Source organism: Mytilus galloprovincialis, chromosome 3 (assembly GCF_965363235.1).
Source record: "Mytilus galloprovincialis chromosome 3, xbMytGall1.hap1.1, whole genome shotgun sequence".
In the NCBI taxonomy this organism is placed as follows: domain Eukaryota; kingdom Metazoa; phylum Mollusca; class Bivalvia; order Mytilida; family Mytilidae; genus Mytilus; species Mytilus galloprovincialis.
In genome coordinates this window covers 60288607-60315695 of record NC_134840.1, presented here as the reverse complement: position 1 = coordinate 60315695, position 27089 = coordinate 60288607, and the positions used below count along the sequence as shown (strand labels likewise).

General features: G+C 30.9%; 1 protein-coding gene and 1 long non-coding RNA gene across 6 annotated transcripts in view; one reads left to right on the top strand and one right to left on the bottom strand.

Moving 5' to 3' along the window:
* Positions 1 to 27089, top strand: part of LOC143068516 (rho guanine nucleotide exchange factor 4-like) — an 87302-nt gene that overhangs the window by 11778 nt on the left and 48435 nt on the right. Inside the window, exon 1 of one of the 4 annotated variants that reach the window (XM_076242639.1) lies at positions 13845 to 14662. The exons of 2 other annotated variants lie outside the window; for them this stretch is intronic. In XM_076242639.1, coding sequence (XP_076098754.1) covers positions 14588 to 14662 — 75 coding nt within the window. In that variant the 5' untranslated portion in view covers positions 13845 to 14587. Of the gene's footprint in view, positions 1 to 13844; positions 14663 to 25798; positions 25904 to 27089 lie in introns of those variants that run through there. One more of the 4 variants, XM_076242640.1, reaches the window with a different exon arrangement.
* Positions 1715 to 25757, bottom strand: LOC143068518 (uncharacterized). 2 transcript variants are annotated; one of them, XR_012976189.1, is made up of 8 exons: positions 25670 to 25757; positions 23482 to 23559; positions 21188 to 21302; positions 20168 to 20250; positions 16036 to 16077; positions 14747 to 14887; positions 8141 to 8243; positions 1715 to 2745 (listed from the first exon to the last, which is right to left on the bottom strand). It is a non-coding gene; the product is annotated as an uncharacterized LOC143068518 (long non-coding RNA). The 2 variants fall into 2 exon arrangements; XR_012976190.1 differs by lacking the exon at positions 20168 to 20250.

Sequence of the window (27089 nt, the reverse complement as noted above, 5' to 3'; positions counted from 1 at the left end):
AAAAATGCCTTCCAAATGCAAAATATGTTCCTCAGTCCTGTGAGACTAGATAAGAGCATTCCTATGCAAGGAACTCAGACATATATTGAAAAACTTTTTCTAAAGCATCATCATGGATCCAAATCAAGTAACGATGGCCATCTAAGTTTTATAATACTTAAAATGGAAAAATGTCATTCAAGACTAGTCCAAGTTACTTAGTAATAGGAAAAATAAAATGAATATTGAAAATTCTGAATTCTGAAAATTTTTAAACGAAATGCGCCATGCAGGAAATGCATGTATAATTTTCACATGAACAAAGCTGCCTGTAATAATTAGCGGTAGTTTCAAACAGACCATTCTGAATATATTCCATCTGCTAAAAATCATTCCTTTTGAAATTGTACTCCTACTTACATGAAGACCAGGATATTTCTAGTTTCCACATTATCATGATCCTTAAGATGTCAGATTCAAACTCTGGTTTATGTTTGGTGGTATTTAAAGTAGTGTAAAAATTCAAAGGGGCATAGGAGCTTTGATGTCTAGAGATATTAGGTGTGAGTCACAACTATGATACCTTTGTGGCTAGTAAGCAAAATAAAATAGCAAAAGTTTAAAATAACCTTGGATGGCTGATATTCTTACAATATCTATATGCTGCTAAACTTATATGAAATGTTATGAAATGTTATCACAAAAATAATCATGCCTATTGTCTAAAATCGTTTTATTTTTCTTGTTCAATTATAAAATTTGACTTTTTTAACTTCAAAAAATTGATATAAATTGAAGTCATTCATTAAACAAAAGGCTGCTCAATTTGGTAGATACGTGCTTGGACCGTTGGTAAGATGCCACATTTTTGAAAGTGTCATAACTGTTACAGTATAGCAGTTTCATTTTCATTGATCAGGTCTTCCTGAGAACTAATGAAAACTACTTTGTTTCCAATATATCTACTTACAATAAACAAGAAGAAAATAGTAAATTGCATCTTCAAATCTTCTTAGTCATAAATGCTAACATCCATTTTCAAGTCATAAAACAGTCTTCACATTTGCATGTTTTTTTTATTCTCAAATTGTACATGTGTTTTTTTGTTAAGCCTGTCTTCATCACATTGATGCAAGCTGTTGTTTTAAAATACTAAAAGTTACATCATATGTTTTATCAAATACAAAACATCTCAACTCAAATGAAGCATAAAAAATTAATGTTTACTGTCACTTTCTGGAGAAAATTTAACAGACTCACAGCTAAATGCTTGCATGTTATGGCATGCTTCACCAAAATTTGTAATGGGGTTCTGATTTCAGCAATATGAACCATTCATATTGCTGAAAATCTGTTTGATGAGAGACAATTTCTGATTTATTTCTCCTTTTAATTTACTAGCTTGATATAATTTTAGACCTGCTGTCCCGGACTATTAATCAAATTAAGACTTTTAATGTTGGGCTTTCTTTTTTTACAATTTTGAATAATTTTAATGTCTTATTTGTTTTGAATAATATGATGTGCTCATCTTTTGTTTCAAGTTTTGACTGTTTTGCCACATATGCTAAGGGATTTTGTGTCATGACGGAACATGTGATGAATAGGCCTTATTTCTTTAATATATGATCCTTTTTATAACTAGTTAAAAGAAAATGTATTATAACACAGTTGTTTTAAATAACCTTAATATTATGTTAATAAGATCCTTTATACATTAATACATTGTCTCCCCAATAATACATTCATATAATTAAATCTGTTACCAGTGTTTATACTTTCTTACTCCTATCAAAATGTAATTACATGCTAGTGATTTGATGATTCAACAGCTAATAATATGTATGTTACTATCATCTACTAGAATGATTCATGAGGAGAACCTTGGCATTGACAAGAGGGGTAAACAAACAATGGAGGGATATGTTAATATACATTCCTTCACATCATTCTGTCAATGCATCTTACATATTAATATCATATACTCTTGCATAGATTGATGTACGATATGAAATGATAACTTCATGCATCATGTACATGTATTATCAATATGCCTTTTCTGTTTTTATCAAACATTAGCAGTTCATTAGGTTGACAAGGGTAGGGTGTGGTTTTTGGAACTGTACTTGCTGAAGAAAAGTTGGCATTTAAACTAATGTTTTAAACTTTAAGTGAATTTTTAAAGTACATTTATTATCTTAATAATGGGAGGAGACACTTCATGTGTTTACATAAAATTTTCTGTAATTCTCTTACCAACTTTATTTTGACAACATCAATCAAAGATAGAAGCTGTCTGTTTAAGAAAAAACTTTCTAAAAACATAATTATGTGCCATTCTGATATCATAACTTCATTGTAAAAAATAGCAAAGAAAACTCCTTTTAATATTCAATTTAACTCAATTAAAAGGAGGTAATACGGGTAATGTGACAGAATTAAGCATACATGTACCTTGTCCCTCAATTTATGAATACTATATTTGGAAAATTGATGCCTTTATTAAATAACTATAGTGCTAAAGATATATGGTACAAAGAATTTTTAATGAATTTACACACTTTCATAGTTACATATACAGCTGGGTCTGACAATCTCTAACAATATAACATTATGGATTGCTGTATAATCACTATAGGTCATACAATACATGATAACACAAACCTCTTGAGACTGATTTGATCAAGTCTGTAGATATATTTGGTCTTCTATGGCACTATACATAATAACTAATGACTGACATCAACTTTTGTTTTCATAAAGAGCCTGTGAAGGGAAATAAAAAAAACTTTGGTTATTTTTTGTTCATTAGATAAATTATTCTGACACAAGCAAAATATTATTTAGACAATTACGAATATTAGTTCTGACAAGAAATCAGTTATATAGTTCTACTAAACAAGAGTACATTAATAATGATTATTAAACCAACAAGGGTTTTACTTTGATGTTTTTTCATTGTTTAAATATATTCTCTGGCACATTTATTGCTAAAACTTCTTCGAAAAAAACCAAACTAAAAATCCAAAGTTATATAATTTTATATGATTTTTCAAATGATACAAATGCATCTACAATTTTAATGCACTGAAAACTGCACGTATTTTCCCATTGAAGTGGGGTATGAAGTGTTCCATTTTAAAATCTTTTCTTTTAAAATTGTATTCATTTGCATATTAATTGTAAAAATTTCTTGGAAACATATACTGATAATCCAAGGTTATTTATTTTTTCATGATCTTTTAAACCATACATGTTTGTCTGGAATTCTTAGACATGAAAAGCTAGGTATATTGGACCAATATAACTGTCAACAAATAAAAAAAACCAGATAGGGTATATTCTGAATTAAAGATAAATGCTATATAGCTTAAGTTATCTTGGTACTGATTTACTTTAGAAATGTTTTTTCCCCAAAAATTTTACATAGTTCAATATTGCATTTCTGTATCAATCTCTTATAAATGCTTTCCTTTTGAATAAATTCTGCAATACTTTACACTAAACACAAGTTTCCTTCCATTGTGTAAGATTTAATGTTCTTAAAGTTTAAAATTCACAGTAGAGTTCTTTACAGTTTTCTGATAAAAACAAGAAATTGTGTCAATATGACACCATAGCTTGCTAGCACTTCTATGTTCATTGTGTGAAATCAGAGACAAAACCCTTATTTGGCATACAAGTTTAAACGTTCTCATCATATTAACCAAATTTCAAAATGATTTGACAACAACTTCATGGTTAACTTCCACGACCAAAATTTTTGCCTGAAATGGGATTGATGGATAGAATGACAAAGGTGTGGATGGGACAAAGCCAAAATACATAATGTCCCCCTTATATATTAGACAAGTCATAAAAATGATTATCAAGGACCTTGGCCCATAAATAAACTTAAGGAGATAAAAGTATTGAAAACTGTAGTATCAACAGTATAAAAATATATATATAAATGGGAGATAACTCTTTAAAACATTTCTGGAAAAAAGTCGAAATTGATCAATTTGTAAGGACACATCAGGTTGGAGAATTGATTAAAATATGGCTGTGTGTCTGTAATAAAATTATGCTATTTGGCTTGAAGTGCACTACATCTTAAATTTACTTGCAAAGTAATTAATTTGGTTTGGCTGAATAAAAGCTTGTTCTTTAACATATTTACAGGGAATGCTAATATCTGGTATCTAGCTGAGAGGGGAATTTGTTGCTCAGACTTATCTTTTGATAAAATCTTCACTAAGATGATCTATGTAGACTGATAACAGACTGTGTATAGATTTACAGCTATACAAACATTACATTCTCATATTTTACCAGATGGGGTGGAAATAGGGTAACATATTAGAATGTTACGAATGGGTGCAAGTTAGTTCTGGAGAGGATTTAAACGTAGCTTATGTAATATTGCAAATGAGCTCACAGACCTCATTCATACTATTTTGTCTATAAATATTTTTAGACGATTTCCCCAGAGCAACTACAGTGAATCATTGCAAAAATTTGATGGATTTTGCTACATAAGTAAAATTTCATTATTTCTAGTTATTATGCAAAGCAATAATGGTAATTACAGTATTCAGTAAATTTGGAACATTTCCAATTGAATTCATATGATTTCATAAATAACAAAACAGACAATTTTAAAACTGCTTGCACTGCACAGAACTTTAAGAAACAAAATGTATTCCCCTCCTTTAACAGTAAAACATTGTGTACTATCAAAGCCAAAAAATGGGAATTTCCTGTATAATTGTTCTTTTTTTAATTAAAAGTTTTTTTTGGGAAAAGTTTTACCATTTATTTTGTTAACTCCTTGTATCTTCTTTTTGGGTATATCTAACATTAGTTTGCCTATTTCCCTTGCATCTTGTATTTTTCGGTATTTCTATTGATTGCCCTATTCAATATTTCAAACATGATAACAATGTATTGCCAAGTTGTATTTTACTATTGTATTTGAAACTAAAGACAAAACTTTAGGGATAATGCTTTCCAGTACTTTTCTTGATGTTGGTGATAAAGATGACCTGACAATAAAGTTGTTTCTTTTATGGAATGTAATAAATGCATTTGTTTTGCACTAGAGCTTTGTTGAATTCTTTGGTCATGAATAATTAACAAAAATGTTTTTGTTTTTTAATAGATAAGCTTTACGTGTTTATAATATGACCATCAAAAGGTTGAATATCTAAGGAAATAAAAAAACCAACAGGGTAACATCATGACAATTAATCCTGCTAGAATCCCCCTCACTATAAATTATACTTCAAAGTTTATCAAACAGATTAAGTGCTGGCACTTCAGTAAAGTTTATATATAATAAATAATATAAATACATGTTGCAACACTCAAATATATAAGTACCTACTACACAATTTCAGGTTAAATATTTGTGATAAAATAAAAACAGTATGATTCAAAGAATCAAACATAAAATAATACAAGGAAGACTTTATAGTACATTGTAATATCTTGGAATTTTCTGATAATTTCAATTATAAAATTTGAAGAAAAAGATTTAACAGAGAAAAAAATGCAGTCACATCAGTTGGATTCTACTTTATAATGTATTCTTAAGTTTAAAATAAAGGGTAGATATTTATTCTCTTTGGGTGTATATTTTTTTTCCTGAGGTGTATAAATGGAGATTGCCAGTAAACATAATTAAGACAGAAACCCAAAGACAAAAATAACCAAAATGTATCTACAGTCTTTAAAACAGCTGTTTATTTAATATCAACCTCTAAAATGTCCCCAGTACTATAAAGCATTTAAATCATTATTTCTTGTGATAAAAATTGATAACCACAAGTATAAATGAATCTTCAGTATATAAAAGTTAATAATAAACCTAATAGAAACAATTACAAATCTTCTATCTGCCGGTTTTGCTTTCTTTTAAAAAAAATATGCCATAACTGACATTCAAAGGGGTTAGATTATTGGATGGAGCACAAGAAAAGAATATTTTTAAAGGACAAAATTAAACCAAGAGTTCCATAAAAACTGTATTCCCTTGTCCATTTTTGTAAAACAAAACAAAAATGTAACACAGTGAGTACCCTTGAATAATCTGTATTCCCCTGCAAGTTTTAATACTTCATCATGCCCAGGCGCGGATCCAGAGGGGGGGGTTCCGGGGGTTGGAACCCCCCTTTTTTTTGGACGATCAATGCATTTGAATGGGGACATGTAATTGGAACCCCCCCTTTGTCCTGGGTTAGGAACTCCCCCTTTTTAAAATGGCTGGATCCGCCCCTGATACCAGTCAAATGGACAACATATATAGAATTTAATACAATAGAAGGACATAGTCCTTATGTGCACATGCTTCATGAAAATTGAATTGCCATGACCTTGCACATCTCCTGTAAAATGATATTGATTTCAAGTACTATTTCCTGTACTAATGGCCAAAATGTATGAAATGATAATATCCTGGTTACAAAACTTTTGTTCTGTTTGTCCAGTAGTGTATTTTGTTATTTTTTTAATGTTTCACATTTATTTTTGGGGCCTGAAGGGATCAACCATGCAACTTCAGGGGGGGGGGGGGGGGGGGGGCGGGGGAGTTGTATGGTTTTTATGTTTGAGTCAGAAATTATTTTTTTGTCCTCTGCTCTTGAACAGAATGTTTTTTTTCATCAATTTGGAAAGCAGAATATTTGTTTAGGAAGAAAACATACCCCTCCCTTTTGAAGTTAAATGGGTGCCCTTACAACATACAAGAAGTGTAATAGCAATATTAAAGTTTATACAGATATCTTCAGATATTCACCTTCTCTTTAAAAGTTATCTTTCATAATTAACAGGCTCATTTGGCAATTTAACCAAAATCATAGCATATGTTGGCTTTTTTATAAATTGATCTTTATATATTACCATTTAATCTGAATAAATTTTTTGGTCAGCATGCATTTATATGTTAATGTCACTCTGTTAACCTACCACTTTATTTGAAAAATCTCAGGCTGTTGCAAAAAATAAAGAGTGCATCTCAAGCTGTTGCAAAAAAAAAGGGTGCATTAGAATCACATTTCAGGACTTTTATCTTAAGAACATTTATTGATCAATTAAAGTCTTATTTGAGTCATTGGGTTGTTGCCTTATAAGATTATACTAATATAAAAAGAGCTTTTTTGGTAAAGATTCTTTTAAAATCATGGAGATGTGGTATGATTGCCAATGAGACAACTATCTATAGAAAACCAAAGGACACAGATGTTAATAGTTCAAGGTTGATGCTCTTTTTCTGGTAATCTGGTTATATCTAATACATTTTATGTAACTGGTTGCAGCATTTTCACTCTTTAAAAAACATATTGCAATATCAAAGATAAGGTTACACTTAATTGCACCTCATGAGCTGTTCAAAAGTCATAATCCTTTTTGATGTTAAGACATGACTAATTTGAGTTCAGACAACAATAGAAATTACATGTATTAAAGACATTGTCATGACTGGACACTCAAATCAATAAAAACTTCAATTTTTAATAACACTCACTTTGGAACAGCTGAGGGACAATGGAATGTCTTAAAGTTAACGAAAAACTCAAATCGTATGTTCTGAAAGGTTTAGGACAAAATGAATGTACAGATATTCTGTCAAAGATTCTGTAGGGATTACAGACTGTTTATGCTTAATTTTTTTCAAATGAACATTGAATATCTATTTTAATTTTGCTTAAAATTCCTCGTTAGATAATTCCTGAAATCAATCTGATAAAGACTGTGGGTGGAAATGAAATATATCACAGGAAAAAAGAGTCTTATTTCGTTAATACCTTACTTTCAATTTATTTAATGCTGACGATAGCATAAAACTTGCTTAATTATCAATTTGGTAAATTTATTACATCTTTAACAGATCTATTAATAATAAAATATTGAAAGGGATTAGTCAGTCTAGTGATACCATCACACAAGATTGAAGGCCTGATAATTCAAACCATCCGAAAAAAAGGTCCATATGTTTTTATTATATTGTGCAATATTAAATCTTAACACCTGGTAATGTTTTTATAATGTAAGAATGTAATAAAATAGTGAATATTTGTAGAAAATAAATCAGGTTTACACCGGAATCCTTTTATCATATCTAAATATCAAAATAATGAGATATTTCCACCTTTGTTAGAAATGATCAGACTTTAATTACCTTCCATAATTACATCTTTGTAGACATTATATGAAAATTATCCCTTCTCAACAAGTTCATCTTGGTGGGTCTTTAACTGACAGGTCTTCAATTTCGGGTATCTCTATAATAAAAGATAAACAGATACTTTGAGTGACAGGTCACAATGTAAATCTGGGTCTTCCTGTATTTTGTGCAAAATCACCAGGCTTGTATTCATTTAATTGAATAGATTTCATAGCTATGTCTCCCTCAACATAAAGTGTTTCAAATTCTTTTTTTTAGTCTATTGAGATGTTAAAGTACAAACCAACTTCACACTGTTGTTTATGAAATTTGTAACTTGGCTGGCTCTTTGTGTTTAGCAGCTAATATTTCATGCTAGTCTGGATGATGATATGAATTTAGCATGCTTTTTGTACTATTACTACAGACTTCCCAAGGATGAAATGTCAGCCTACTAAGATAACTATTTCTTCCCACAGCCCTTTGTCTTTTACTCTTAGTAATACCTTCCGCCAAACCTGCAAAAATTTTGTAGTCCTAGATTTACCAAGATTGAAGATTTTGAGTGACCTATAATTTTATCAAATTGTTGCATGTTACCATGAGATAAAGCAGGAGTTTCAGTCCTATGTGGAATTCTAAACAATTGTCCATCTTTTAGAAATAATAACAAATATTTTTAAATCAAGTTGCCTTGACATGATGTTCTTTTTTTCACCTCAAAGTAAGAGTATAAAAAGGCTACCCTTGTAATTAGCGGTTAGCTATGCCTTGGTAATTTTTTCCGACCCCAAAGTAAAAGTACAAAAAAGGCTACCCTCATAATTAGTGTTGAGTTATTTGCTGGTCATTTTTCTATGTGTAAGGCATACATCACTTTGATCTTTGCCTCTGAAGTTGATGACCATGACAGATGGTAGTGTTTATAATACAAGCTCATTATGAAAGATACATACAGGATAGTAGATATGTAAACACAAAACCTCCCACAACTTGAGAAGGACTTTATCTAATACAAATTATAGTCTTTGATGTCGTAAATATTCTACATATAAAGGATGTAAAATTATCAAGTAAAATTGTACCTGTACTTCAGTTCTATACAAACTTTGAATGAAACAGAACACTGTAATATTGTAAAAAAGTTGATCCAAAGGTCAAAAATAGGACATATATTTTCTGGCACTTTATAGCGGTGTCTGATCAAATTTGCAAAACAAATTTCAAGTTTTGGAAGGCAATGAGCAAAAATAAAAAAAACATATATACATGTAGGTATTTAGCAGTGTAAAACATTAAAACTGAGGAGAACATGGTCAAGTGAATGGTATAACAAAGTCATACTTATAATCAGTAGAAAAAGGGTTTGCAGAGGGGGCTTTAGAGGTCTTTCCAGCCCCCACCCCTTTTGAGGGAAAAAACTTGGTTGATTATTTAGGAAATCATTGAAGCATGACTGTGGAGGGTCCCCTCTTTGTTAGGCTGTCAGTGCCCCCTCCCCCCCTTTATAAAAATTTCTAGATTCACCACTGATTTGGTCAGAAATATCATTTTGGAAAGCTCAATTTATTTTTCAACATCAACATGACCAGCAAAATATGATACTAACTACAATTTTTTTCATAACGTTTGCTAATTTTTTTTTTTGCAGACACTGCTCCTAAAATTATCAGATAAAAAAGTAAATTATCTTAGATTTAACATTGTGAAATAAAATATATATAAAGACAAAGAAAAACTATATTCTGTCAAAATTCATATACAGAAAAGATGTAAGCCTATCTTTTAGACTATCTGTTTGATCTTCTTTTAACCCCTAGGCAACAAAAAACCATTAGAGTCAACATACTACACATTATAGTTTATTAGGATTAAATGAACCATAGATTTGAAAGATTTCAGGGTTATGATAGATTATGAACACAGTGATTGACAATCTATCTCCATAGTCAATGATTTCGTTTTGATCCAGAAATGTCACTTGCAGTAAATTACATTTAAGAAACTGACAATGTTCCGATTATTACAATAAAGATGAGTTATAAATAGATAATGCAAGGTTAAATCGAAATATTCTTTAGACGTTATTGTGACTAAATTGGATGAGCATGAAATTGCTTTATTTGATTGAATGTCAAATGAAATGCTTCTAAATTGTACATTGTAAACTTGATAATGCATTCAGTATTAAGATGCGTGACAAGAATATTACAGATATAAAGACTTAATCTACTACCAATTGATCTGTACCAGAGGCGGATTTAGAGGGGGGGCCCAGGGGGCCCGGGCCCCTCCTTTTTGGGAAAAAAATTGGTTGCTTATATAGGAAATCATTGAAGCGTGACTGGAGCGGGCCCCGTCTTAGGTCAGTCAGTGGGCCCCCACTTATGAAAATTTCTAGATCCGCCACTGTGTACAGTTATCTTACAAAATAACAATAGCTTAGACAGAATATCTACAAGAAAAGATCCTTTTGTGCCCTGTCTTTTCACTTTTATTGCAACTTAAAATTATTAACAAAATCAAAGGAGTTCAAGCATGTTGTAATATTACTGACTGGCCTAGTCAAACAGTTATATTCAATTATACTAATTTTAGACAGTCTCTTAAGGTTACAGATTGGTTTTTTTTTTTCATTAAAATGGTTATAAATTAATTACAAATGTAATACATTATACAATTAGCAAGAAATTTCACACAATGTTGATGTTGGTCAAAGTAAACCCCAATCCTTTTACAGCATTGAAGTTGAAATTCCATGCTCAGAGCTAGAAAAAACAACCATTCAAAACATTATTAAAGGAGTAGATACAGTTCTGGAGACTTGGAGATATGAAAATTGCTTACACCTTACACCTTTCTGACCAAATATCAAACCATTCCTAAATACATATGATGGCTAATATGTTTAAGAATAGAAAAAAAGTTTTAGACAGATAAATATACAGACTGACAGACTGCAGAACGAATTGACAGACAATTCAATTGCAGCGTACCTCCCACTCTGTAAGTGGGGGTATAACAATTAATCTTTCAGCTAACAAATTAGATATTGAAAATGTCACAATTTTACATGAATTAAGAAATATTAAAAAGTAAATATTCTGTGCTCTAGAGAAAATAACATTTTTCTCTTTTTATAAAGCTAAAAACCAAAGTAAGCACAAGTTTGAATAAATAAAATTGACCTTGCATTGATATCTTATCTACTTAAAGTGATATATGAATGGGGTATGCTTCCTTTGCTAAAGTATAAAAATTTGCAGGTTCTCATTAATGAAGAGTCCTGGGAGTATTTTTGATAGCAGTTCAATTCCCATCCATTGCTTATTTTTTTTATGTACATGACTACAGACAGATTCCTATTATTTTTTATCTTATGAGAAACATAAATAATATTAATGGCTATGGGGAAAATATAAAACATAGCGTCTCTAATCATTGATTGCTATGATAATGTGATACTTTTCTAAAGAAAGAAACGGAAATGAGAATATGTGTATCATAATGTTTGATCGAACATGACAAAAAATTGGTATACGCTTGGTTGATTTAACCTTTTCTTCTAATTACTATTTAATATAATTAAATATATGTTTCATGTTTTATGTCATTCCAGCGATTTAACATGTACTGTTAACAATAATTCCAAGTTTACAATGTTTTTATAAAATGTGCAAAAAACAGATGGGATAGAATAGCACTTATATCCATTGAATATTATACACCATACACAGATGAAATGAGTAATAAAAATGTAGAAAGTATCAGGGGTGACCTAAATTTGCTGAAAAAAGAAGGGGGGATTTGATGGGGACAGTAAAAATATGGCTAAGTGTAGCTAGATACAATTTTAAAAAATATTTATTTTTCCTATCAGAGGGGGTGTATGTCCTCCACCCTGCTCTCCCTGAACGTAACAGAGTATATCCAAACTATAGCCCAGGAAAACAAAATAATAAATATTATTTCTCTCTTTCAAATGAACAGTTTTGGGCATTTCCATTATTTTACATCTTAGTAAAAGGCTTTTAAGAATTAAATTTGAGTTTTCCCAATGCAAACATTTAATTTTTTAGGTTTAAAACTTAGAATAAAAATTGTCGAAAGCTTTTTTCCTGTTTTTTGAGAGCTAATCTTCCTGTTCATTGTATTAAAGTATGAAAAGTCAATATTTCCCTGTAAGCACTTCGTAAAATACCTGTTGAATGAAACAGGATATAACATATCATATTGTGAGGTAATCCAAGCTTTACATACAAAGTGAATGATAATCAATCTTGTTAAATCTGCACTCATTCAGTCCTTTTCTTAAATTTTTCTTTAAGATAGGATAACATGCTTCTCTGACCTGTATCCCATGTCCTTTATGGACGTGTCAATGAGTTGGTAGTGTGCTTAAATGTACCTTTGTCCATGTTCAGTAAAGGCTTGTTTTTATAATACAAAAAAGTTATGTTTAGTCTTCGTTCTTGTATACTACAACCATGTGTTATTTTATATCTATATGTTTTGTTTCTATAGCGGAACTATATTCTTGCATATTTCCAACACTTTAAGTAGTCTCTGCAAAAAAAAAATTAAAAAAAAAAAATTTAATTTTTTTTTTTTTACAGAAAAATTAAATGACCCGGCGGCGGTAAAAAAATGACCCGGTTGGGTTAGGGGAAACCATCATTTATTTTTCCATGGCCTTAACCATTAGACTTATAATGGGTTGGGTTTTTTTTTTTTTGGGGGGGGGCATAACCAAACAATGTGCTAGACCTTAATATAATATATTCTACTGCATATGAACACATTGCAGTTCTGTAAGAACATTTCAACTATTTAAAAAAAAAAAAACATAACAAAAATTGAACCTTTTTAAAGACATAATCATTCAAGATGAAAATTTATTCACACTAGGACAAGTAATGTAAACTGCATACATCACATTCCACTTCTTTACAAAGCAAGTATATTATTTCTGTCATCATTTCACAAAATACAATAAATGTAACTTGAGATTTTTAATGTAATAAAAACATGTAGAGCTCATCTTTTGTATAATACTATTTATCAGAGACACTTTAAAACCTTTTAATTTATTCCGAACTGTCTGAACCCTACCATCCATGCATGGTCAATGCTGTGATGCAAAGGTATACACTTGAATTACACCTGAATTTGTAATTGACAAATTTCACTTTGTTTACCTGTCAATAGCTAATCTCTCCTGTCAAAATTATCTGTTAGGATATAAGTATTTTAATGTTTCTACCTGAGGTGAAAATGAAAGATCTAAATGTGTAAATGGACCAAAATGTCTATATTGTTCCTCCAAGCATGAATAAATGACAAGCTTTTTTCAAGGACTTTATAACTGTACAATAAAGGATTATTACTAGATAAGCTGTAACTTTGGAAAGTTGAAAAAGATTTTTGTGAACAAATTGGACCTTTTTCACTGTAAAATAAAGGATTATTACAAGATAAGCTATAAATTTGGAAGGTTTAAAAATATTTTTCGTGAACAAATTCTGATATCTTTGTTTGACAAGTTTTTGGATTATTTTTGGATGTTCTATAATAAAACCTATTGACACTGGAATTTTATTAAATTAGCTTGATCTCACTGAGATTGTTTCAAGTGGTCATATTATTGATTTGGACATTCAATCTGGACATCAACTTGATTTGAAAACACAGAACAGAGCTGGGACCAGTTATTTAGCTCAGAAATTTTCGATGCTTTGGATTACAATTACAACCCTGAAGTTTGAGGGAAATATATGACAATGAATATAATTGCATCAAGAAAAAGTAATTCAGTGTACTTGTGGGGATGTCACTGTATTGACCAATTTGTTTATTAAGATTTTATTGATCGAAACTCTACAAGTTTAACGAAAAAGTAATAAACTGTGCAAATAATGGAGGAACAATGGTTTATATTTTAGGAATTATCCCCGATGTGCCATTTAATGACTGATTATAGGAGATGGATGCATTTCAAGTGTGATGAAATTATTGACATTAAATACTTGCATGTGACTATTGTCTCCATACATGTTTCGGAGCTTCATTGACGAGTGTAAATAGGAAATGTAATTTACATGAAACTTATTACTCCTACTTAAATTCACCAAATTTAAATGACTTCAGACTTGATGTTTGTTTTGAAAAGGGATAGATTGGGTATAAAAAAAATTAAATGTTAGTAAATAAAGGCTTAAAAGTTGACTGAGCTAGAACTGACTGAAATCTAACATCTGTAGCTTATCTTAAGGATATTAGTGATAGTCTGAAAATGGAATTATAACTAGAAATTTTTACGAAAACTATTAAAAAAGGAGCTAATAGCACTTCTAAAAGTAAACAGACTTAAAGCATAATGAACTAAGTGACAATCTACAATTTATTTGAAGTGCAATCTACTTTTGATTTGAGAGAAGTGTTTCAATCTCTATAAACAATGATATGATTTGGATAACTTTAATCGGTAGTGTTCTAGCTATGGGAGTTATTGTTGTCATATTAGTGAAGGTTTCTAGGGTGAGTATCTACTTCTTACGCTATACTCAAGTTTAATTTCAATTTGTCTTCCTTTTGATTTGTCAAATGTACATAAGGACATACCTGTATTGGTAGCAGGTTGGTACCTTATGACGTATGTTCTACCTCATATAGGGTGGTTTATTGTTAACTTCTTTTTAAACTGGTAGTCTCTATTAGAATACATATCTCATCTGATTCCAAAAAGTAAACATTTGAACTGACCTGTAGGATAAAAGTCACCTTAAATTACAAGCAAATTGTAACTAAATTTTTTGATAAGAAAATGTACACATGGAGTGTGATAGATAGAATTGTACAGCTGCTCAATATATTCTTTTTGATGTTGGTTGGTATTGCTTTTGTCATGATAGATTCTTGGCTGTCTCTGCTTATCATTTTTTATTCAAAGGAACATGAAACCCAGTGGCGGATCCAGGGGGGATTCCGGGGGTTGGAACCCCCCCTTTTTTTGGCCGATCAATGCATTTGAATGGGAGCATTTAGTTGGAACCCCCCCCCCCCCCCCCCCTTTACTCTGTGTTGGGAACCCCCCTTTTTAAAATGGCTGGATCCGCCACTGAAACCCAAAGGAAGATTCTTATGAGCCCATTTGTTTCTAACATCATTTTTGTCTCTGATAACACTGTTGTTTAATTGTAAATGTAATGCAGTCAGAAACAAATGCATTGTTAATCTTGTAGTTTAAGACATAACACAACAGATTTAGAAATAAATGCATGGTTTACACTAGATTACACCAACGTAATGATAATCTATTAACACCATGATGCAACTGTAACACTGCATATATACTGTTTACCTAAATCATGTCAACATTGACACTAAACTGTTACAAACTGATGAATTCAATATAACATTCTATTTAGAAACTAATGTGCTCTGAGTAAAACATTTAATGTGTATTGAAATCATCGGCACAAGCAAAGAAAGAACATACATATTTTTGTTAGAATGGTTTTACACTAGTTATTTTTGGGGCCCTTTTTAGCATGCTCTTCGGTGTTGAAGACCGTACTTTGACCTATAATGGTTTACTTTTACAAATTATGACTTGGATGGAGAGTTGTCTCTTTGGCACTCATACCACATCTTCTTATATCCATATACAGTAGTTTTCAGTAACACTTAAGATGAAGAACAGCTATGAGAGTGCTGATATATAGATTACTTCCTTATGTTTCATGAGAGTTTTGTCCCTACCCATCAACTCTGTAGCTTTATTTTTCAGACTTAATAACTTGATTGAAAATATCGCAAACTAAATAACTTATGTCAAAATATGTAAGATATGTACAGCAGGTGGTTGATATTATTCATTATTCATTCTATCTTATTTATTTTTTACCTACATTTGCATATTTCTTCAGTCAGTGTCTGCAGCATTCTCCATACTGAAACAAAAATAAGAGTAAATACATTAAGCTTCATTATGTCAACCCTGACAATTTGTTTGCACCTGTCCTAAGTCAGAAACCTGTTGCTCAGTGGTTGTTGTTTGTTAATGTGGTTCATATGTGTTTCTCATTTCACATTTTTTATGTATAGAAAAGACCATAGGTTTTCCTGTTTAAGGATGTTCGCTACTCTGTTAAAAAATAACAAGCTTTTTAAAAGACTGTTATGGATTGATAGTATATAAATAAAGAAACTAAAATAGATGAAAAAAATGGAGGGTCCGTGTGCTCGTTTTCGAGATATAAGCCATTGAAAATTTGGCGGGAAATAAATCTCTCTAGATTTTTCATAGATTTAACATCGGCACCTTATCTGTTTCAAAAACTATGAAAAAATAACAAGAATTTTATAAAAATTTGAAATATGGCTTTTCAAGCTTTATGTAATAAAATTATGAAAAGAAAAGTAGGGGTTAGTGGGCAATTTTTTTTAATGACAATACATGGATAAAACCAGAGGATTCCGAAAATCTGGCAAAAAATCAAAAAATGGAGGAGCAAACATCCTTAAATGGTTTTAAACTAGTTAGTTATTTTCAGGGCCCTTTATAGCTTGCTGTTCTGTGTAAGACAAGGCTTTGTGTTGAAGGTCGTACTTTGACTTTAATGGTTTTCTTTTACAAATTGTGACTTGAATGGAGACTTGTCTCATTGGTACTCATACTGCACCTTCTTATATCTATTTAAAATAATGAAATTGGTTGTGTACTTCCCAACATTTTTATGTGCAAAATTGGAATGTAACAGATAAACTAGTCATGAAAACTAAATGCAACAAATTATATTACTTTATCTACTCCCCTCTTTAGTAATTAGCTACAGACTATCCCCACAAGTTATTTTATATGCTTCATTTAGTGCAATAATCATGATAAATAGTAAATATGAAAGAATTCTACTTGTTCTTGTAGAAATTATCAGTTTAAATGATAATATAGGTAATTTATTTCTGGCAATATGAAACATTAAATATTTCATTACAGAAGATAAAGCAAGGAAGAAAATTGAAATTGACATAATAATCCTAATGTACACATGACACACCTATAACTAAGATGTGTATCTTAAGTGCTGAATATGTTGTGTTTTACTGTTTTTATTTGTCCACTTAGCAAAAAGGTTTTGTCATTCATATCTTTAGTATATTTAACTGCAAAGTACAATCACAAAATTATTTCTGAGGTATTGTAGCTAATTCTCAAGTCACCTGGCTGCAATCTTTATCTCATCATTATCATCATTATGCCCTAACTAATGAACCAAAAAAAAGGAGGGGGAGGGGATTTAATGTTGGCAACAAAAATTTACCAAAGGAATAGGTAGTAGGTCAGCAGTTATCCTTTTTACTTTGTCTCAATTAAAGACATTATGTGGCATGGCAAATTAGTCCAGTCAATCTAGAATAAATTTGACCCTAACCTGAAAGTAATTGCAACAGAAGATTTTTAAGTTTTAATCTTTAGCATTATACCCCAAATATACACAGAAAAAAGTCACATGAAATCTTACTTGAGAAAGACTAAAAAAATTACCATTTTAAAATTCCTATGGAGATTTGCATTGAAAAGGGAGATAACTCTTGCAAAAAAGGCAGAAATATCAATAAAAATTGATACAAAACTATAACTTTACCACTTCTATTCATCAGAATGTATTGATTCTTGATTTTTAAGCGGTCTTTAGAGTATAACAAACATCTGTAAAGGTGTTTTCATATCTTTTATCAAGCTATAATCTAGATTTTGTATTGCATTAGTTGACCATTTATTGAATTTTTTAACATGTCAAGGTAAAGAATCTCAAATTTAATAAAAATAATTAAGGATGTATTCTTCTTTTAGTGGTTTGAAGTTTCTTTTGACAAGTAAGATGCTGATAAAAAATAATATACAGATAGTATGAAATTCAAAACAGTGTAGCTGTGGCCATTGATTGACACATTAAAATCATTCATTGACTGGGACAATTTAGGTGAACGTTTGTATGTAACGACCAATGCTCACTATGTACTTTTTAAAGACACTTAAACTATGGGGTCACCAAAGGTTCTCAACACCTAAATAAAGTAATTCAAAAAATTAATCAGAAATAACACGATATTTTGATTTATATCAATTATATAAATCAAAACACAAAGGTTATTCCTGATTAATTTTTCGAATTATTTTATAATTAAAGGCGTTAAGAAACCTTTGTTGACCCCACAGTTTAAATGTCTATCGTAGGTACGTCATGAACAGTGGTTGTTACAGACAAACGTTCACGTAAATTGTCCCAGTCAATGGATGATTTTGATGGGTCAATCAATGGCCACAGCTACACTGTTTTGAATTTCATACTAAAAACAATACCAAATTTTCACATTATTTTTTCAAAATGGTCACAAAGCTTCAAATTTGCAATTTCTTTAATGAAAAATGCACAAAAAAAAATAAAACTACCCATAACACTTAAGTTTTGTATATTTCATGAGCAGAAGATAATATAAAATATAGTCAAATACAAACTTATAACCCCATCAAAGTATCATACTTCACATAAATTTCAAGAAAATCAACCGAAAAAAAACCCAAAAGACTATTTTTGCGGAGTTATCTCCCCTTCCAATGTTAATTTCCATAGGAAATTAAAAATGCTGATTTTGAGCTTTCCTCAAGTTAGATTTTATGGGACTTTTTTCTGTGTATATTAAGGGCACAATGCTATAGATAAGAACTAAAACATTTTCTGTTGCAATTAGTTTGAGGTTAAATCTTATTTTGACTGGACTAAATGGTCAATGAAATTCATCCTCTGGCATGTTGAATAGTTTACTACAGTAGAGTAACTATTTATAAAAGGACAAGTAGTCTGTCAACTAACTAAAGTGCTATTTTTTTTTTACTTAGACTCATTAAAGATATTATGTGACATAACAAATGGTCAATTAAATTCATCCTCAGTTAAGTTAACTACATTACTACTGCAATAGAAACTATTCATTAAAGCACTAAGTAGTCTATCATTCTTTTTTTTCTCAAATAAAGATATTATGTGACATAGGAAATTGTCTAATTCATCCTCAGGCATGTTAAATAGTTTCACTACAGCATATGATATAAGTACTGTTATACTAAATATAGATGTACATGTATCTATGATTTCATGAAATAACAATTGAATGCTTTATTACTCATTATTTAATAAGAGACGTGAATCATTGTGGGAAACCAGGAAAATATTAATCCAAATTAAAGTGGTCACATGTAGTCATCTTTTTCTGGGACTATGGCAATTAGCAATAAAAGTGTTTCTCAACCCTGATACTTTGTGGAGCTTGCTCTAGCTGTGAATATAAATCTCCCACTTTTAAATGCTACTTTATTGAAATCTTATTAAAAATCAATATTTGTACAACATGGAGTCAATGGAGTCTAGACATGCATTGGTAGTCTCTGCTTATTCACTTTATAATTATACAAGTCAATTAAAGAGTTACTGTGTTTACATAACTATGACTGACTTCAAAAGCACATCTTTTTCACACAAAATATGAGGGAAATAGAAAAATTTTCAAATCTGCCTGATCTTTTCAACTCTACTAAAAAATGTGTACCATTCAAATTTTCCAGTGTTTATCAAGTTAAATTCTACAATTAGACCATTCAAAAATGAAAATTTTCCTGGCTAATGATCATCATTGTATTAAGCTTGCTTTTAAATTTTATAATTAACTATTTTATTATCTTTCAAAAACATTTTTATTGATTTTTCAAATCAATTTTTTTTAGATTAAAGATCACAGTTTTTATAGTCTTCAATTATGTGTACCAAACCAATAATTTTAACAGACCACCTTGATTTATATTTACTTCTATTAGAAATTGTAAAAGATGTTTTCTTGGCAAATTTAAACCTTTAAGAAATTTAATCATAGTAAATAAATTTTATCAAAACAATTTATATGTAGTAAACTAAAAATGGAATATGTTTCTCTCCCTTCAGATCAAAAGATTTGGTTTTATAATGGTAATAAGTTTGTGTATACCTTTCGGTCATATATCCTATAAGATCTTTAGATATATAACTTGATATTCAGTTCGGTGGATCCTAGTGAACTTTTAACACTATCTGAAATATATATATGAATATTTGCTTAAGTTTATGACATTGAATGGAGAACACTTGTCCACCCTATTGATAGCCTATTAACTGACCATAGACTGGACACAATACTGACCTATAGATAGATATTTTATGGTGACACTTCATAGATTATACTAACCAGTGTGAAATACTTTAAAGTTCATTATGAAAGACATTTAACATGAAATTTTTATGTTATATTTATGTGATATTTATTATATCTTAAGATTTGAAACAAACTAAAACATGTACAAAGTCATGTATACTTCAGAAGAGTCCATGGTCATGATATTTATATTTGAACTACTCTAATTTTTTGCTTGAGCAAACTGAGGGATTACACCTGCTAGGGTAACCTGATATCTCCGTGATGTACCGTTAAAGTCTCAAGTTAAAGTATTCAAGAATATATCACTAATGTCAATAAACAGGCAAAGAAGTATCTAACCATAGTTTAATGTAATTCTTAAACTCAAACTAGTCAGTAAAACCTTGGAATATGCATCAAGTTCCTTATTCTTAATTTTCAACTTTTATCATAAATATTTACTGCAAATGGGGGATAATGTACTTCTGGTAGGGGATATTAAAACTGCTTTACATGCAAAATCTAATACCAGAAATTGTTATTCAATGCCAACACCCCAAAAAAGGTGACTTGGGAATAGAAATATGTTCACAATTGGTCTTTCTCTGACCTGCAGTAAAACCCTCTCAAAAGTGGGGCATATGTTTGCCTGTGCTGGGTGAACAAGTTTGCAGCCATGTAAGGATTGAATGGGGACTTCAAATACTATTCCTTGTGTAAAGATGTGCCACGCCCTTTGCAGGTTAAGAATCCTTGCAACAACTATATGTTACAATGTAGTAGTCTCAGATATTAGTTTTCCCTATATATGCCAATTTTTCAAATAATGTATACCTTGTGATATAGTGGACCATCCTCATCTGACCTCTTTTAATTCAGCAACAAATTAGAATTCTTTTCTTAGACTGTTACAGAAAAGGGTATGGTAATTGTCACAAAGTTTACTATTCTACAAATAATTAGTATAAACAAGTATATTATTATTAAAAAACAGGAGAGTTAACAGACCAATGAGATATTAACCCATCGATATGAAAAACAATGAAATAAACAAAATTTAATTACAATTTCAAACCTTGCATATATTATAGCTAGTATTTTTACTTTCTGATTGAAAGGTCAAATACAGTCATTCTCAAGGTCACCTGGCATTGGGCCGAGTCCAGTAAAATTGGCTTGGTCCAGTTAAGCAATATGCAATACTAGACTAAAGACCAGTTAATTTTTTCATTTTGACCAAATCATATATGTAAGTGTCCAGTTAAAATGAGTTTGTCCCAGTTAAGAAGAATGGTTTATCGGACCAAATGTCCAGTTGATTTCTCAAGACCTTGGGAACCACTGAAAATGGGCTGTTTGCACTTTCAAATTACAGTAGAAGTTCAATCAGTAAATGTACTTCTTGCTTGTATTGTGGTCAGTAGTTTATCTATAAAATTAATCAAGCAGCCTATCATCCTTGTGATTACATTGTTTTATCACCTGTGACCACTGACCACTGACCATACTCTATAATCAGACACTTTTATATACCGTATATCAAATATTGTATTAGTGCAAGGGAAGTATAAATCGTAAATATTAGTTAACAGTACTTCATTGAAATTTAAATACCATCAATTTGCGATAAATCATGTGATATTAAATGCTGATTCACCTAAATAGACCTATTTGATTGATCTCCTCAATCTTTAACTTTATCAAAGTTTTATAGCCCAGGTATTTCCTGTTTTCATGGATCAAAAATGAACTGTAAATTTGTGATTAAATCTAGTTTGTATATCATATCACTTGACATGCCTTGGGTCAAATATTATTCAATATTACACCTTATTTAATCAGGAATGTTTCCTTAAACAGAAACTGTTTCTAATCCTCAGATAATATCAGCATGAACAGCATTATTTACATATAAAAGTAAATTACTGTGTTACTGTAATAGAACTTTAACTGGATTATAACTAGCTTAATATGTATTATGCCCTCAAGCATAAAAAAATTGGACTTCATTTTCACTTATTCAAGTTTATGAAATGATAAACATATGTAAACAGTTATATGTAAATATTTTGAAGTAAGTTAGGAACATAAAAATTTGAAGATTTGTGATAACTAGAGATATGTATCTGGAATTCAGTAACCAGTGGTTACATCCGATGAATTATTAAAAAGAAGTTGCATAGAATAGGAGAGTTGAGATTGATATCATTCAGCGAAAAAAAATGTCATGCAAGTTCAGACTAAAACCAATTATACTATAAATGAATTAGTAGATTATTGGTTCAAAAAAAATGTTTGATGAAGTAGAACAGTCATAAAATGTTTACGTCCAGAGAAAAAAGATGTGGGAGTTGTTAGTTTGTTACCTTGGTTTAAAAAAAAAAACACATTCTAAAACCCTAGAACTTCTATTACTGGAATTTAGATTTATTTTAACCCCAATACTACAACCCAGCAAGAAAAACAACAGGATGAACATAAGACACCAATTCCAAATGCAGTTTTGTGAGAGAAAAAATTGCAAGTTCAAAGAATGAGATTCAAAGTTTAATGTTTTGTCATCATGTTGTCAGCATGTATTTCTATCAGCATAAAATGTGGATTCTTTAAACATGTTCATCTGATCATGATTCCTCAAGCTTTCATTTAGATTTTCAATGCAATTTCAGGAAGGGGGGTGTATAATTTAGTATTAAATTGTGTCTAATTGCATTGGCAGTATTTTACTTTGATTTTAAAAATATAAAGAGGTTGATATACAAGAACATCCATACATCATAACAAAATTATAATTTTGAAAGATATGAATGACATAACTCATAGAATATATATAAATAAGAAGATTTAATTTAAAACTTAATATCAAACAATTTTGTAAGTAAATTCTTAATTCAACTTCAACATTAAATATTTAAGATCTTCTTTTCCCCTATCCATAATGTTTCCAAAGTATCGATCAATCAATCAATCTTCTGCTATAAACTTGGCATTTTCTAGTTAAAGGGAGATAACTCTAAACTAAAAACATGGAATTGATTTACAGATTTTAACCAAAATGTTAACATTGTTTATGAAAAGATGTTTGAGTGGGTAAATGAAGAGGTAAATGGCTTGGATAATGCTATTACCTTTTACAGAACTATCAGGAGAATATCTCACCCTCAGGAAAATATTTCAAGAGGATATTTCATTGCAGCAGTGGTTACCTACAAAAGACAAATGCAGAACAGTTTTGAGCTCATTAATTAATTAATAGTCATTTGTATAGTTGAAATATGAGTTGATGTCAGCATTTTTTAAGGTGAAACTCTTGTGACCTCTTCAGGATATACATATACATATATCACTGTCTTGTTTCAGAGATGAATTACCCTAATCAATTTTAATGGTGTTTACTTATTACAGTTCCAAGATTTATATGAGTCATTCTCTTCAATTTACTACAAACATTTGGAAATAAATCATATGTACAAACAGATGCATTTTTGTCAGTTGAAAATAACCCAATCTGACAAAAGTTGTCTTGTTCTCATTAGGCCTACTAAGATGTCTGACTACATGTTAGGATTCATGAGCAATCTAAGGAATATTTTTATGTACAACACATACTAACAACACATGAAATCAAAACATACCTAGAGTTCAAGATATTAGTGTAGAAATATAGTAATTTAACATATCAAACTACCTATATCCATTACCAACAGCAAATATGTAGGTCTTAGATCAGAAACCTCCTTGTCTTTAGTTTTTCTGTCATTTAGGGGAACTTGTTGTTAAAATACTTAGATCTTTGGTAGTTACTATCAAGTTTATTCCCCTTTCTTGACTCTGGATGATTAATAGCATCACAATGTTATAGGCGCTTGTCTTTTTTTTTTAGGACTTTATGTTCATCTCCAGATGCTGTTTTGTTTTTTGTTTTGTCTCACTGCAAAACAAACTTCACATTTTATTAACTTTTTTAAACATACCAGTAAAACATTTTAAATCAAGGTCAAGGTAACTAAATTTTCACATGAACCTTCATAATTACTATCATACTTGAAAATTTACATGTATATACAACATGTATATCAATTTCTAGAGTCATCCATGATTTAATAAAGGAAGCAATGCATTGTCTTATTTTTACAGGCTCTTATGTTTTATTTAACATATTTTCATCCTAGATCATAGATGTATATATCAGGGGCGGATCCAACCATTTTAAAAGGGGTGTTCCCACCCAGGACAAATGGGTGGGAACATATATCAACTATATCAGAGGTGGATTTAGGGGGGGGGGGGGGGGGGGGGGGGGGGAGGCCACTCCTTTTTGGGAAAAAATTTGGTTGCTTATATATATAGGGAATCAGTGAAGCGTTACTGGAGCGGGGCCCCCTCTTAGGCAGTCAGTTGGCCCCCACTTATGAATATTTCTAGATCTGCCAGTGTATATGTCCCCATTCAAATGCATTGATCAGCCAAAAAAAAGAGGGGGCGGGTGTGGGGGGGGGATTGAAACAACCGATTAAGGTACATCTTTTATATGATTGTGGTAAAGGTAAATATGTTTTTATTTAACTAGAATTTAACAAAAATCATTTGAATGTGTCTTTACAAATTAGCTGCACATTAAGAGCATACCTTAACTTTTCAAAATGCCAATGGTGGTTTTACGTGAAAGATGGTTCTTATAGTCCTACAAAACCTTCAAGGGGCCTTCAAATATATTCTAATGTGTTTTTTTGGTTTCTTCATGCTTTAACAAGCTCATAGCCAGTGGCGGATCCAGAACTTTGCCTAAGGGGGGGGGGGGGCCGCTCCAGTCATGCTTCAGTGTTTCCCTATATAATCAACCAAATTTTTCCCACGAAAATTGCTCTTACAGAATTTCCAATTGGGATCCTCCATGGGGGAAATCCCCCGCAAATAGTGACAGTTGGCAGCAGGCGCGGATCCAAGGGGGGGGGGGGGTTCCAGGGGTTGGAACCCCCCTTTTTTTTGGACGATCAATACATTTGAATGGGGACATGTAGTTGGAACCCCCCCTTTAAAATGGCTGGATCCGCTCCTGGGCGGGTATGTAAAGAACAGCAATAAAAGCTGTTACCTTGATTATTTGCTTTTCATCAATTTATTTTGGTTTTATAGATTGACACAGGAACATATGTATTGTTAGGTATACTGTTCCCAGATTGACACTACAGTCTCAAAATGAACTAGCCAACTTTATATATAAATACTCCCTTTGCCTTTGGTCTTTTATTTAGACAATGCTCAAGTATTTATACATGGAAGTGTCTGAGTTCTATCATGATATTTAAGGCTCACATTTCCAGAATTATTATTCTACTTCTCAAATTTCTTTTCAAACGTCTGTTCTATTTTATTGAAAATTCAATATCCAATGTTCTGTTATTACAGCAAAAGGGGGATAATTCAATGGAGCTCTCCAATGTGGAGTCTCGTAAATTGTTGTTGTTTGAAGAAAGACCGGCAAGACAATGAATTTGATATTTCAGCCTTCTTATAAGATTAATTTATCACATCAGTTATAAAATGAGGGTAAAGATAAGTTTACTGCATTAAAAATATATGAGACAATGAAAAAACGCGTATGTGTAAAGACGCTGGTACGACCTAAAATTTTGAACAGCCCTGAAAAATGAAAAATAAACTTGTTATGAAAGAATGAAGTAAAATTATCTGGGAACAGTATATGATAAACTAGCTAAAGAGGCAGCTAAAGAGGCAAATCAAATTCAAAAAGAAGCTCATATTACAGTAACTAAACAAGATATTTAAAACAGCAGCAAGAATTTTAGCAAATAAAAAGTGGCAACATAGATGGGATAATAGTGATACAGGAAGATTTTATTATATGGGGACGAAGTCCCCAATTACGGTAGAAAAATCAATGAAAAAAAAAAAAAAAAAAAAATCTGGGAAAATTTCCCGAATTTTTCATTGTACTAATGAACTCAAAATCGTTAACGTTTTTTTTCAGATCTAGTTCCTGTTCCGGTTTTCCCGCATTTGCGCAGAAATCTGTCTTGTTTGCATGAGACTTTGATTTTTTTTAATATTTATCAGTCTAGTAAAACATAAGATTGGATCTCAATACAAATTCAATTTTAATAATTGTTTGATATGAAAAAAACACGTTACGTTACCTGATGAAAGCTTGTCTTTTGTTTACATCGAATATGACGTCATAACTTAAAGAACGTCACAGCTAATTCCCTAACAACAGAACCAAAATCGGGAACGTTACGTACGGTATTTCGGTTTCTTTTATCAACATGATTGAATAGACGTATTTACACTTGTATGCAAATTTGTCTGCCATTACATAACATCACACAGGTTCCCGTAAACTTTGACTTCATAATTCAAAACATATGACGTCACAACTAAAAAGGGATTGTTGCTTGACGTCAAAAGGTTATTCGGAGGTGATGTTAGGTCATTCGGAGGCAAAATACAGCTAAATACCAAAAGTGTAAATATGTTTATTAAGAAAATAATACATAATGCAGACTTCGTCCCCATTCACAGGTTATGCCTGCCTCATATTAACTTTCATCAGACTGTCAGCAAAAAATGTACATTTGATTATCCTGAACATAAAACAGCAAAAATTATTAGAAATTTAAGATCCAGATACTACCTAAAAAATTACCAAAACAAAATCAATCAAAATATAGACCCCAAGTGTGAATGTGGTCAATTAGAAACTGTGGAACATTAT